This window comes from Polyodon spathula, chromosome 13, assembly GCF_017654505.1.
Source record: "Polyodon spathula isolate WHYD16114869_AA chromosome 13, ASM1765450v1, whole genome shotgun sequence".
In the NCBI taxonomy this organism is placed as follows: Eukaryota; Metazoa; Chordata; class Actinopteri; order Acipenseriformes; family Polyodontidae; genus Polyodon; species Polyodon spathula.
In genome coordinates this window covers 6,435,371-6,451,106 of record NC_054546.1, presented here as the reverse complement: position 1 = coordinate 6,451,106, position 15,736 = coordinate 6,435,371, and the positions used below count along the sequence as shown (strand labels likewise).

General features: G+C 37.3%; 1 protein-coding gene across 2 annotated transcripts in view; it reads right to left on the bottom strand.

The window, feature by feature from the left end:
- grid1b (glutamate receptor, ionotropic, delta 1b) overlaps positions 1-15,313 on the bottom strand; it is a 243,479-nt gene extending 228,166 nt beyond the window's left edge. For both annotated transcript variants that reach the window (XM_041269542.1, XM_041269541.1), the window contains exons 1-2: positions 14,956-15,313; positions 9,328-9,483 (exon numbers count right to left, since the gene is read on the bottom strand). In XM_041269542.1, coding sequence (XP_041125476.1) covers positions 9,328-9,483; positions 14,956-15,034 — 235 coding nt within the window. In that variant the 5' untranslated portion in view covers positions 15,035-15,313. The remainder of the gene's footprint in view (positions 1-9,327; positions 9,484-14,955) is intronic.
- Positions 15,314-15,736: the final 423 nt, after the last annotated feature.

Genomic DNA, 15,736 nt, shown 5'->3' with positions numbered 1-15,736 from the left:
ACTTGCCTTACTGAACACCAAGCTGAATGTTAATTGGTCAAGTTCTCTAGATAGTTATAAAAATTCACATGTACAGGCAGTTCCTCTGTATCACTGATGACACACGCTTAAGCTTTATTGAGGATATGCATCTCTTCATGGGATAATAACTAATGGTTTTATGAGGGGTTGCAGCTTCAATTGCAGTCTGGTATTGCAGACATGTACTTAATAAAGCAAGGTTTTTTGCTCATTATCAGCATTTATTTCTGCATGCTGACCCATATTGGCATATTCAATTCAGTGTATTGTGTCAGTAATTTGAAGCTGTCTTGTTTTGCAAAGATTTCACCATTAATTAATGCTGTTCACAGGGAAGAACAAAGATACATCAATTTGAATGAGTGAGGTTTTCATTTTTGTGTGTATGTGTGTGTGTGTGTGTGTGTGTGTGTGTGTGTGTGTGTGTGTGTGTGTGTGTGTTTTTTCTCTGAATGATTTCATGTTGAATTAATCATCCAATGCAGATGGATTGCCAGCTTTATTAAAATTCTTTCACTTAGATAAATACATTTATTTTTGTCTCGAAGCATGTAAAATAGACAGGTTGGTTCTAATTTAATTTCAGCACAATTTAGATCAATCGAAAAGACACCACCATTTTATGATGAAGATATTAGTTGAAATGTTTGTCTGTTTGAAGTAGTTTCTTATACAGTAGCTGTACCTCAGAATTTGTCATTGTGTGTTTTAAATTAAAGTTTGAGTGTACAGGCTCCATTGCTGCATTGATGTTTCAGCTTGATCAGTGTCATCATATAATTTTATAAGAATGTACTGGAAGAACCATTGTGAACTCTAATTTCTCTGCATGTTGTAAAGCACCATGAACATCTCAAGACAAAATGTGTTTTTTTTTTTTTTTTTTTATGTTTTCTAATAAGATTTCTTCTGAATGGCAATTCTATACCATGGTGTGGTCAACACAGTTCAAAGGTCATAGTGTCATGGAATTTCCCTGGAAGCAGAAACCATAGACACATACCCTGGAATCAATGCTGGGTGAGCAAGCCAGTAACAAAATATATATATAATCATTAAATATATAATCATTGAATCTCAATATTGGAGTAACAGAAATCCCTGAATGATGGTAAGGGAGGGGAAAAGAATAAAACATTAAAATGACATATCTATTTATATCTTTTAATGTGCAGTACACTTGCAATATGACCGAACTCTCTCCCCATCCAAAAATCTAAACAGTGTGTCATTCTGATCTAGTTTCCACGTGATTAAACTCCTAATCCTTCTGAAAAGAGCCTCCCACACAGCTTTCTGCCTGTCAGCTAGGCTGGGTGAGAGAGGGATTAGCACTCTCCTACCGGTGTACCTCCATCCTTGACAGACCAACAGCACAGTGCGGGCTGCTCGACACTCCCTGGAGTAAACGACTGCCAGTCGCGGCAGATCCTTTAGCAGCTTCTGGGTGACTGCTGAGGGAAGGTCGGCTATTAGTTAGTCTTCCGCTGAGATAGGTCTTTCCTACAGGTGTGTCTCGGGAGAAATTGGATAAATTCAGCTACATGGTGGGTGTCGCACTCTTCAGTGTCAGCAGGGATTAAGCTGCAAGCATGGGGTCAGGCAACAGCAAATGTAGACAAGTGCATTTAAAGTGGCCTTAGTTCCCCCCGATTACACTCTATAAAGTCACGTCTCGGCTACAGTGAAAGAAACAACCTCATTTCAGTTTGATGATAGATGATACAAAATGAATTTACATAGGTAACACTGGTGGCGATCCGGCAACCACGCACACAGCAAGCAAACGTCTTAAAAAGGCTCTTCTGCATCTGAGGTTATGTAACTTTCAACTTCATATCACCGGGGTCTGAATCCATAACCGCAGTGCATCACACAGGCACAGGTTTTTAGTAAAAAAAAAATAATAAAAATAATGTAAATGGCTTTCACAACAGTACAAGCTGCACATTACCTAGCAACGAACAGCAATCCACTCCATTTCTGAAACAAAAAAGACTGTACCTAAAATTCATTAAAATTCATACAGAAAGAGGAAAAAAGCAAAAACGCAAAAGCAGATGAGCTGCAGAGTGACTACAAGTATTTTTTTTTTTAATAACAAACTTCTAATTTGACTCTGAATTGAACATGACAGAAGAATATGTCAGCCAACAGATTCAGAGAATCGATAAGCTTGACCTACAGCAGTGTCATAGCACTGGAAATCAATGTGTTCCTTTTCAACTAGAATATATTGGTTTTTTTGCATATCTGCTTACTCAAGCCATCCAAACAATAGTGAATGGTTATTAAAACATTGATTTTTCACAAGCTCATTCAATTATTTAGTTTGAACCCAGCCCCATGCAGGTGTGATACATTTCTCTAGTACTGAAGAAACTAGTACTGTGTTCCAGATTAAAAACAGAGATACATCCATTTTATTACCTCTAATTAGCATTGTCGACATTTTACTTGTCTCCTTATGATTGGGCTGCAGATCTTTTTCTGCTGATTTCTGGTACTCTATGTGTTGAAGTTAAACTCACACCAGTAATCCAGCTGCATGACCTCCAACAAAGGTAAAGGGATGCATCAGTTTATCCACAACATATCTGAATAAACATAAATAAAAACAAGTACGAAAGGATTCTACGTTCAATAAAAGGGGGACCAGTAATGTTATTAAATGCTGATACAATATATGAAAATGCATTTTAATACCACTCCTTGAAAGTGTCGAGCAAAACAGGTTAAAGAGGCTGCCTTCTTTCTCCTCTGGCAAGCAATAGATGCATAGTTTCTGAAGTCCCTTTCAGAGCAGTGAAGCCTTGTGAATGGACGGGCGATTTACATGGACTGGGACCGTACCATTTCCTGAACACAGCCCATTGTGCATTCAAGAGCACAGAAGAGGAGCACAGGGAGTGTTGGCATTCCAGCGTGGCAAGAGCAAGACTAACTTCCTTCCAGAACCGCACCAAGGCAAGATCAAATGTACAGTATACAGGTTGTTAAAAGGACTTAAAAGAGCAAGCATCAGCATAGCCCAAATGAAACATTTGCAGTGCATAACTATAAGGTTTTTCCACTCCACATGTGCTGATGGTGTGAGCTCTGTATCTTGGAGAGTAGGGCATGCACAGGCAACACAATAGTAAAGTTTCAATGCAATGGAGGTCATCAGTGCTTAAGGCCATAACTCACCCAAGAGAAAAGTGTGGTTAGTTTCTGTCAGGTTTGTGATTGGAAAGAGGGCTGACAGGTTCTTGTTCACAAGAAAGCCATTGCAATTGGTTACTATTATTGCAATTGTGAAGTTTTTTCCCTTGATAAATGGTTTTAGGAATGAGACCAATCATGTTCTTACACTGACGGCTTTATTTATGATACATAGCGTGACGCTGCTGTATAACAAGTATGAGGATGAAATGGTCCCCAAAATGCAGTCTTAAAATCTTTTGAAGACCAACCAACCCTAGATACTTTACTGTATAATTGTCCAAAGGGTTCAGATTGTCTCCATATTTTTTACTTGTGCATACTGTATATACATATGGATAAATAACATGACAAAATAGCTTTCTCTGTTGAGTTTGTTCACCTATGACACAGTAGCAGGCTAGTTTAATAAAGCTATTGGTACAGAATCAAGAAACAGCAACATGTTTTGCAGCTAGAACCAGTCTGCTGTAGCAGAAACAGCAGGAGTACATACTAGCAGTACCTGTAGCAGAAGATGCAAGTGGTAACAATTCCTTATGAAGCCCCAACAACTTTGCTTTGTACACTGCTTTGCAGGGCTTCATAGTTCCAGCATGAGTCAGGGGATCACACTCAACCCTTGCCCAGATGTATTATGTCAAACTGGGTCTGAGCCCTGTCAATTAGCATGTCTGCATCAGACAAGAAAGGCTTCATGACAGTTATTGCGTCCTGCTTGACATCAGTGCTGCCCAGTGTGACATAATAATTCAGAGTAATCAGATATTGCCACTTACTGCTGACACCGCCCACTGTGTCTTGAGATTGAAAAGCATCGTCTGTCAATAAGCAAGATGTGTGATGATAGAACCCATAAAGTCATACATATGAAGCGAGTGGGGAATCAGCAACTATTATAAGGGTGCAGTAATGACAGGGTAAGACAGAAAACACACACACTCACTCGTGCGCCCCAGTGCCGAGACATTTAGATCAGTAATCATTCTCCAGCAGACCTGTGCAGGTGTGGGAGGTCAATCGATACGACTCTAGACAAGACAGCGTGACAAAAATATTATCTTTTGGAGGACACAACGTTGTTTCAGAATCAAGGCACAGATGAGTTTGGCAAATGCTTTTTTGTTGTTTTCAATTAATTATTGTTTAATGCCGTCATACTTGTGGCCCTCTCAGAGAAACTGATCAAGCCAGCAGGTCAACAGGATGGACAGTGTCCAGGCAGTGGAAGAAGCAGTCAGTGATTTAGTCATAAAGGGTAAGATACCTATTGGATAGAAAGTGGATGGTATTGATAAAAAAAGGGTTTAAGGTTGATGTAAACAAACTACAGGGAGAGTTTTCATTGTAAAGAAGGAGTATTGTATTAACTATGTTTGTATGTTATTTAAAGGGACTGCTTTGGAACACAGCAAAAAACAAGAGTCGTTTATGAATTGTCGCAATTTTCTTCATTCAAGTTTTCTTTATTTTCTGTCTTGTTTGCAGTCCACAACAGAAAAGGTAAACTCAAATCAAGAAATATTATCTGCCACTACATTATTAAAGATTGGAATCTCAAAGCATTAACACTGCACCTCATTATTATTTCTAGAAAGGAAAAAAGAAATAACAATAAGAAAATCCAACATGAAAATAGTTATCAAACTGTTTCAGAAAAAAAATGCTAACAATGATTTGGAATGAAAATTCAGTATTGTTTTAGTTATATTAAATACTTAAATGGATTATTTTCTGTACAACCAGAAATAACAATACTTATAAATAACTATCACAGTAATATTTTTTTTTTCTTCTCCAGATGTGGTCTTGATGAAATAAGAATTCCTTCTGACTAAGGGTCTGAATATATCAAAGCATATTCCTCATTTCAACATCTGTTCATCTAAACTAAAAAATAAACTATACTAAGATACATTAAATATTCATGGAAAATCATAAGATATAGAGACATATTGCATTGCTTTCAATTTCTGAAAAATAAATTGTTTGCAGTGTATTAAGTTTTAAGTAACTAAAAAAAAACAATGGGGAAAAAAATTTAAACGGCAAAAACAAATCTGTGTGACATTTTTCACCCTTATAAAATCTGTCCATCTGCAGATTTCAATTCACTTCCTTGCTTTGCATCAAGTCTGACTGCACAGTGGTGTTTAGGAGCGCAGCTTTTAAAGTGCTGTTCGGTTGAATGCCAATGAAGACTTTCAACGACATCAGTTGGAAGGCTGTGACACGGCACACTGCTATGCATATTGAGGTGTGCAGGGTAAAACATGCCCACAGTGAGTCATCCTGTACATCTACCCTAAACTGACTTTTCAATCTTCTTGCCCAAACTGCATGAGATAGCATCTCCTGTACAATAAGAGACACCCTACAGACCATGCATTCATTTAAATACAACAAGTCTACAGTCTAGTGTATGGTCTAGTGCATGGTTAATTCTGTGAGACTAGATAAAGGTCGAATGAATAAACTAAACTTTAACTTAAGCATTACAACATCACTCAATCCAAGACTGCAGGGCAGATTTCAATCATCATCGGCAAGTTATTGAACATTAAAGGGCAACTTGGTACGGTCTGACATATCACCATTAACTAATATATTTGTGTTGTTTAGAATGGCTTTTTACCAGATTGGTTAACGGTTACATTACAGAATACTTTAGATATGATTGAGAGTTTTTATCAAGGTACAGATGCTTTAAACTTCTGTATTTACCAGGATGTGTAACTGATACAGAAAATGATACACCAAATGAATTTGAACAAGAAGAAGAAGAAGAAGAAGAAGAAGCAGAAGAAGAAATTAGTCAAGCTGCTCTTTAAAAAATCGTTCAAAATGTTCCTTTACTTTGAAACAATAAAGACTTGAAAGGTTACTTTACATCAAGAACATGTTAAGCCATCTGCTCTTCCTGAGGAGGATTTTGAAGCACACAGTTCGAATAGCCGAACAGAAACAAAAAAAACCTGCATTAAAGCACTCAAGCAACAATGCATATTGAAGCAACTTGCTTGCATGGCAACAATAACTTGCATTCAATAAGCAACTGTGGCAATGAATAGCTACAAGCTTTCTATAAAGACCATTCAAAACCATTTACCAGCCTAGCATTAGAACACATTCAATGCCCAACATATTATTTCATCACATAAACAGGCCAACCTGCTAAAAATAATTCATTCAAGTTATTAGCTGCTTGTTGTATAATGTAACAATCCACCATGTCAAGCAAGCTCCATTATTGCATAACAAATGTTGCTTCAAGATGTTATATTTCTAAAAAGGGCACAGAAATAATTGGCCTCACTGGGCCACTGTAATCTGGTACATAGTTTAAAATCAATAGGAGAGATCTGTTGGCATCCCAAATCAGATTTAAATAAAGGTGCCCAAATCTAGCTCCCTCAATGGCACCTAATTTCATAGTTAAGAGATGTTACTATGAAGCCATTATTATCCTCCCTCAAGACAAAAAGGTAGATAGGTAAATAGAACTACTTTCCACATTGACTTCCTGCCGTGTTACAGGTTAAAGGATCCCAGGGAAACCCACATAGTTCCTAATGTGCAGCACAGAATGGAAGTGTACATGTAACGGGCTCAGATGGGGTCCTATTAATGGTAACAAAAAAGGGGAAATGACAGCGTTGTTGTAAAACAAACTGGGATTGATTTACTTGAGCCGAAGTGAGTTGGTATCGTTATGGGATGTTTATTTTATTTTTTTACAGCCTCGGTTCTGAAAATGAATTACAACGTTGTACATAGCCTATATTATTATTTTAAAACTTGTAGTAAACTTTGCATTTTGGTTTCTAGAAAGACAATGATTTTCTCTTTTTACAACAGATAAAAAAAGCCATTCTCACATCCTGTGCTTCTGCAAACACAGCCCTCGTTAGCAATCACTGCAAACTAATTTCCTCCACAAAATAAATCTGAATAAAGCCTTTCAATTGAAAACTGTCATTTATAGTTAAAGCATAGGAACCAATGCTAATGGCGCAGCAAAATGCCACCGTTTATTTCCCAATTTCACAGCCTTTTAATCTTACTATTGTAAAAAAACAACCCTGCCAGAGAGATATCACGAATTTCAGCTGCTTCCTAACGGGATACAGGTGAAAAAAACATACAAGCTCCAATCAGGCATCTGTGATAGTGTATCACCCTGCCCCTTCATGTCTGCCCAGATTCTGCAAAACACTTTCATTTCACTACTGGCTGCAGTTAAAAGCAGAATTATTCCATATCAACAAACTGCAGAAACCTTTACTTCTCAAAATACTCCCAGGGGCCAGAGTTGCCCTGGGCCACCATTTTAAACTAATTGTGCTTTCAGTTACAGTCACTTGTTTTCGCTGAAACAGCAATCCTTTCAGAATTTTAATTCTGTCAGGAGAGACCCGCCCCCTTTCCCTTAACATGATTCACAAAAACAAAGTCCATTGCTATTCAGTTCCACTGGCCCTTTTCTTATAACGCTTCTCTCACAATCATGACATCTATACAGTATAAGGACGGAGAAAATGGCAACACATACCTACACAAACTGCTTCTTTGACACCAAAGAGTAATACAAAAACAAAGTGAATACTTTCTCAGACAGTATTATATATATATATATATATATATATATATATATATATATATAGAGAGAGAGAGAGAGAGAGAGAGAGAGAGAGAGAGAGAGAGAGAGAGAGAGAGAGAGAGAGAGAGAGAGAGAGAGTTCTGCTTTTTTTTAAAATTTGCGTTTCTTTCATGTTGAAGTGACTCGGAAATGCAGACACCACAGGAGACCACTATTGAAGTATTGTTGACCATGAAAGCACAATTTTTCATTGACAGCAGGACACAATGCAACAGAATCTTACTGACTGCACAGCAATTACCTAAAGAACACGTATTATTATCCAGCTCAGCTCAATACTTCCACCTAGCTTTCTTCCTTTAGAAGGCAGCACCAACTTTTGTGGGAGATGTCAGTATGGTTGCACTGCAGAAATACTGCATGCAAAAGCCTCTCTTCAAAGTCGCCCTCTCTGCTCTTTTAATCGGTTGATTGTACGCTCATTTATAAGTTTCAACTGAACTGGCTTAAAATGCATATAGGGTCATCACAAAGTCGACATTTGACTTTAAATGACTGTGTTTAACAAAATGCACCAATGGAATGATATTGAACCCAGAAGCTTGTCAAAAATGTGTATGTGCCGATTTATACAGAACAACCCATCAGACAAACGTGACCTTTCTACTACAGCAGGGTATATTAGAAAGCAATAAAACAGCATGATGTGTTTGTCCACTTAAATCAACTGCTTTAGTGCAACCCAAAGTAAGAGACTATTTTCTAACAAGTCATTGTCATGCCGTCAGAAAGCTATAAATACCTCCAATGTTTTTATTTAAACACATGCTCCCTTGAGAAAGATAACATATTGAAACACTGCGCAGCCATCTCTTTCAGCTGAAATGTGTGTACACACATATATATATGTGTGTGTGTGTGTGTGTGTGTGTGTGTGTATATACTTGAAGATATTATACACTGCTGTGCAAAAGTCTTAGACATGTTACATTTTTCTACTCTGCTGCATTATGAGCTTCAGCAATTTACTCAAAGCCTCAACTAATATTTTCTACTATTATAACAACCTTGACTTGCATAAAGAAGTAAAAACATTGAGTTATAACTTGCATGACTTAATTTTCAAGGTGTGGTGTCCGAAGCATAATCAACAAGTACAGAGAAACATCATCTGTAATTGACAGACCCAGGACTGGAAGACCCAAAAAGCTGTCTAACAAGGATGAGCAATACTTGAAGATAATATCCTTAAGGAACAGAAAGAAGACTTGAATTGACAACAGAACTGGCATAACAGAATACCTCTGTTAAGAAAGGGGAACAAGACTAAAAGGCTAAAATATGCACAAGAACACAGAAATTGGACTGTGGAACGATGGTCAAAGGTGCTTTGAACTGTTGATGGATGGATAACAACACTTGTGCCGTATGTATGTATGTATGTATGTATGTATATGTACACACAAATTCACTTTAAAATACATTAAAATACATTCACTTACCTTCCTGCACTGCCTGGAATGGGTTGTTGGCCTCGATGAATTTTATGGAGTACGTGATTTTTTCACTCTGTAAAATGTCGTCATTGAGACTAAGGTCTGATATGGCCAACTGGAACACCTCATCATCTCGGTCCGCGCTTGCCTCAAAGATGGCACCTGTGAATCAAGCACATAAGTTTATAATAATGAAGCTTTGTGCAATGCTTGAATAAAGGAGTATCACCGATGTTCTTTACGTTTACATGTGCTTAAATCAACCTTTTAAAACAATGCCATATAATGTTTGACATGCAAATCTGCATGCCAGGCATATAATACATTTGTGGCTAGTCAAATTATAGTTTACAAAATCTTGGACTTCCCACTAAACAAGACAGGGAGTTACAAAGTAGAGTTAATTGCTGATCCCCTCTTACACTAATCTCAAATCGGTATTGCTGTAAGTTTCAGCACCATGGAGCTGTCTACTGATTGTTGTTGTGATGGTAAGGATATTACTTACTGATCCTTTCAATAGACCAAACATGTATCACTCCTGGGACTCGCTCTTACAATAAACAAATTCAAGTGGGATTACAGTGGTCACACCACTGCTTCCAACCCTATATTAGACGTGTGTTCTAGTCGCTATATGAAAACAGGCAAGATCAAATATATTTATGTGTCAAGCAAACACCAGAATCAGAGTAAATGCAGGTATGTATAGAATCTGTTTGTCTGTGGGTTTTTCCTGAATATTTTAGACAGCATCATAATCATCAATAATTTTGGTAGCTATTAAATGCAGAAACTGCACCATTTACCCCAGCTCTGTATAACCAACCTATACAAAAAATACTATCCAGAAACACTATAGTTTACTGCAATGCTTACTATAGCATGAAACTATACTGTTTTGGGCAATATTATAGTATTTTATATGGCAACTGACAGAGATAAACTAACATAAGGTACCGGATTTGAAATGTGGACAATGCACTATGTGTTAAAATCATGACTATTGCAGCATAGCCAAAATCAACACTAACACGTGCTTTCTTAGACATGCTTTACACTCAATAGTAATTAACAAGACAATGATCTATATTTTTCTTTGTTCCCCAGTAGTAACTATTAATATTGATTGGTCTAAGGTTAGATTTTAGGTTGGCGAGGCTATAAAATTAGAGAAACCAAAGGGGCTTGGTAACACTGACAATTACTGGTAATTATGGAACATTAAGCGTTACTGTTGTTTAGATTTTTTTTAACATGTTTTCTTGTACTATGCATCTACAGTCTAATAGCACATAAACACACAGATGCTGTCATAGCGGCATTTTAGTCAAAACAGGTAGCATTTTACCTAACGTTAAGGTGTAATACAAGTTTAAGCGAGTAAAAACAACCTTTGAGTGTAGGCTAATTGAATATTTCTTTACCAGTTACAACTCACTGCAATTTAAACTACACAATGCTTACAGACTCAGCGCTATTTTCATTCGCTCCAATAATTAAACAAAATCAAATCTAAATTTCCTCGGATGAGCTCTGATGCAGTACAGGTATTTTGTTTTTCAGTGCAGTCAATTAAATGTATACTCAAGCATAAAGCATGAATTATTAATGTTACTGGCAGATCCACAAAATACAGTTTGATGAGTAGCTTGATGTCACTGACATCAAGTGAATTAATTTGTGGACTCTGTCTACTGTTTGATGAGAAGGGTCTAATATGGAGAATTGAATTTCAAACCCCTAAGTTTCTCTTATAAATACACAGGCATACAAGGACAGGCAGACAGACAGACAGACAGACAGACAGACAGATAGATAGATAGATAGATAGATAGATAGATAGATAGATAGATAGATTGATAAAGTATGTTTATAGTCGGAAGGAAAATCTGCTCAGAGTTTTGTCAGGGAGACCAGATTCGATTCACAGAATTAGAGCTCGCCTTCCAATTACCGGGGTTGGCTGAGCTAAGACTTTCTAAATCAGCACAATCACGCTGTAAATAATTTCCCCTACGAGTCGTTCTGGCTGTGTGTTATTGATTCATGCAGCGGCCTTCGTTTTATTTTGCTTATGAAAAGAGAGAAGCCGAGTCGCTCCTAAATTTTAAAATAATGGAATAGAACATCAACTAAATTAAACGTGGGGAGGACTGGCACAGGTGTGGGGTTCTGTGCCTGGTTTTTATGGCGATGCATTTGACTGTGGATTATAACATGACTTCTGGTAGCACTGAAATATGCTCTTAATAGTAAAATAACCTTGTGTGCAAAACAAACATTTAAAGAAATATCGTGACCTTGATCATTTCAAAACGCTAAATAATGCCTGCAGAAGAAAAAATAACAACAACACCACCGTGTAACAATTTTTTTTTTTTTTTTTTTTTTTTTTTTTTTTTGTTCCTGGGTAGTAAGTGTTATTTCCTAATTGCTTATGCCTCAAAAGTATAGAAAATGGCTATTATTGCCCACAAACTGCTTTTGTGACCAGGACAGTGATATTTCAAAATATCACTATTTCCAATGGGAAAACGGGCAAATGTGTATTTTCGTTCACATAAAGTCATAAAAAAACAACATATGAATCCAAATTAACATGTATTTATACTAGAGTAATACAAAAATGACTACAAAAGATTTAGAAGTGAGTAGTTTTTCGAGATTTACGACTATACTGTATTTACAGTATAAAAGTGAGTAGTTTTTCGAGATTTACGATTTACGATTATACTGTATTATACTGTATTATACTGATTATACTGTATTATACTGATTATACTGTATTTACAGTATAATCGTAAATCTCGAAAAACTACTCCTCTTTTGTAGTCATTTTTGTATTACTCTAGTATAAATACATGTTAATTTGGATTCATATGTTGTTTTTTTCTGACTTTATGTGAACGAAAAGACACATTTACCCGTTTTCCCATTGGAAATAGTGATATTTTGAAATATCACTGTCCTGGTCACAAAAGCAGTTTGTGGGGAATAATAGCCATTTTCTATACTTTTGAGGCATAAGCAATTAGGAAATAACACTTACTACCCAGGAACAAAAATTGTGTTACACAGTGTAATTAACTTTTTAAAAAGATTCTTAGATATTCATATTCAAGACACTTTATAGACTGGTGTTAAAGACGATAACGCCATTCCAGAAGAGTTTCGTGTATCTCCAATTACATTTTACTAATCATTCTACATGTTTCGATTTAGGGTTCGGACCATAGGACTATATATCCCTTGAACATCGGTTATTTTTTATTGTATGTTGTAAAGAAATATTAGTTCATAAAAAAAAAAAAAAAACACTCTATCGTACCTTTCTTGAGAGCCGCGCAGTCTGGGGCCTAGTTTTATGAACCTAGCTTGCCCGATTCCAAAATCTGTTCAACTCGCCCCCAATACGTTAGCTATGTTCCTTCCCACACACAAGCTTTCTCCGCAGCAGGACGCTATCACAATAATTGTACAACACAAGGGAAATATATGGATCTACTTCTGTGTCAGAGCTGGAGAAAATGCACTACACTTGCCGCTAAAACAGCCGTTGCTTGTGTTCATAAGGTCCCTGTAAAGTCTGCAAAACATTTGACAGCCTAGAACGTCTCCGGATACTTTTCAGGTGGTAAAAACAAAAGATAAAAATGTGTCTAAGATAAGGTTTTTCCTCTCTTTAAACCTGTTGAATTGTTTATTGTCTCTCTCTAGACTGCTATTCCGCTTAGTCCCGCTATCCATCAATTCATTTATGTGGTAACTGCCTCCAAACCAGATGAACAGGTATATCATCATACAAAACGTGTTTTGTTTTGTTTTTTTGTTAGTTTTTATAAAGTATAGATTTTGACTGTGAACTAACCGCTTTAGTTCAACACATCCCAACTTTGCCGGAACGCAGCAGCTTTTAAGAACAGTAGAGTTACAAGAAAAAACAAACAAATAAATAAATAAATAAAAAGCTTCTGTTCTGTTTGTTCCCAGAAGAAACGTGTAAACTTCCTCATATGGTAACAGTTTAGCCAGCAGAATTTGACAATTAAGAAAACACGGACATGTTTCGCCCCAGCGAGCTTTCAAATTGACGAATCTGTTACCCCCGAACACCTGTTCCGCCCGAGATCAGTTCGCTAATAAGACACCAATCAAACGCTACCAATTTAACGACACTACAATATCAGCTATCAAATCGTGTCTAACGGGCAATATTAGCCACCTATGTAGGGCGAGAAGGGTCGCATTGGACACGTCATACTGCTAGCTACAGGTTCCTGTCTGTACTTAACATGTTCATGTAATTTAGGCATTATATATATATATATATAGATATATTATATATATATTATATATATATATATATATATAATATATCTATATATATATATAGATATATATATATATATAGGATATAGCGAGTACATACACAGGCTATTCGCGTTCCTGAGGTTAGCCAAAGGTATCTACGAGTGGCACAAACATTTGCACGCCTCTGTCATACTCAAATGGCTAGTTGCCACATTCTCCACGATCGAATCTCTCCACTCGTTTTTTTAACGCCCCTTTCGATTTTTAATAGACCTGCAATGCTGTGCTGGCTTGAAAGACGCCTTTTAATTATTTTCAAAAGGGTGGAAGTTTTTGGTTCAGACACACTGGTATTTTTCAAAATGCTGTATTTAACATGGGATCTGTATTCTAACCAACGACACCCCCTTTCCCCCGCAAAAAAACAAACAAAAAAAAAAAAAAACACCTTTTCACGTTAACTCCACGACAGTACTGCACCCTAATTTCTCAGAATCTAGGCATAGCGCATTAATACGGCGAATGAGGGGGCGAATACCCAGCTATACTCAGATGATGTACGTAACGATAAGATTCTGGTCAGTTTAATGCTTGAATCCTGAATGATAATAAGCGAGCTAAAAAGCGGGAAAGGCGGGGGGGCAGTTGGGGTTGAGAACCGCTGCAAACACTGACATTCTGACACTATTCTTAGACGTGTCGTTCCAGTCTTTGCACGCCTCACTTCATTTGGAAACAGTCAGACTCTATTCATAAGTGCCCCCTTTATTCCCTCCAAAACCTGTTTGAACCTACATTTATATTTAGAACTGGGTCTATTTATATCACTTTTAAAGTATTGGATGTGAAAGTTACAGTTAGTTTATCGTCACTCAAAGTTCATGAAAGCTTTTTTTGACAAAGACACACACGTACAGAGGCACACAGACACACACGCACACACATACATGCAACCGTTCATTCCATTGCCTTTCAACCACTTACAGTATACCGAGTTCCTTTAGTTGCATTTTTTTTTCAATACGTGCAGTTTGCTTCCCTATCCTGTGTAGCCACATTCCTATAGTTTAAACAGACATGTTGTGTTACATTTCTGGTTTGCAACCTTCTTGCGCGGTCTTGCGGACTCACACAAATGGCAAACTATCGCTCTTTCAACTATACCCTAAGTACATTCCACAATAGCCCCCCATGTGTCGCAAACCTCTTCTCTATAGAATTCTCTCCATGCAACAAACTGTGTGCTATTAATTCCTTATCTCGTGCTTTCGACCGGCTTGACTGCTTTGCTGGGCTCGTCTGCATGCTGGGGGTTCTTACCGATATGAATGATGGAGTCCCCGCGCACTGAATTGCAATGCAATATCCAAGAGGAAAGGCAGAGTATCAGGAATTCCATGACCAGTTTTTACCAAAGCAGTTCATCAAAGCTTCTTTAGTAGTCAGACCAATCCAATAAGGGATCCAGTTGTGCTAGAGGTGAACTGAATAAACGGGAAAGATGAAAACGATTCACAAGGAATCAAAAAAAAAGAAAAAAGAATAAGGCAAAAAGCAAGGGGGGAAAGAGCGAAAGGGAAAAAAAGAGATATCTCCGTTCTTTAGACATAGACACAGGTACAGAATCCAGTGCTCTCTCGCTCGCTTTCTTTCTCTATCCAGCTTCACGCTATCTGAGACATAACAAACAGCAAACTGCAGAGGAACACCCCCCCCCCCCCTCTCTCTCTCTCTCTCTCTCTCTCTCTCTCTCTCTCTCTCTCTCTCTCTCTCTCTCTCTCTCTCTCTCTCTCTCTCTCACCACGTGACTGCAGTGCGTGCTACACCAGCCGATCTGTCCTAAGAGCAGATGGAGAGATGAAATTGGAAAGAGTGTGAGGCAGGCACGAGAAAGAAAAGGACTGGATAAAAAAAGAACAACAATAGCAAAATAAAGAAGTTAACCAGGGAATACAACTATTTCCACGTAAATATAACAACCTTTAAAAAAAAAAAATAATTAAAAAAAAAAAAAAAAAAACAAAACAAGGCAGAATAATTATTCACAATGTAAATACAGAAAATCTAAAATATTAAAGCAGAAGTATATTCCACGGAAGAG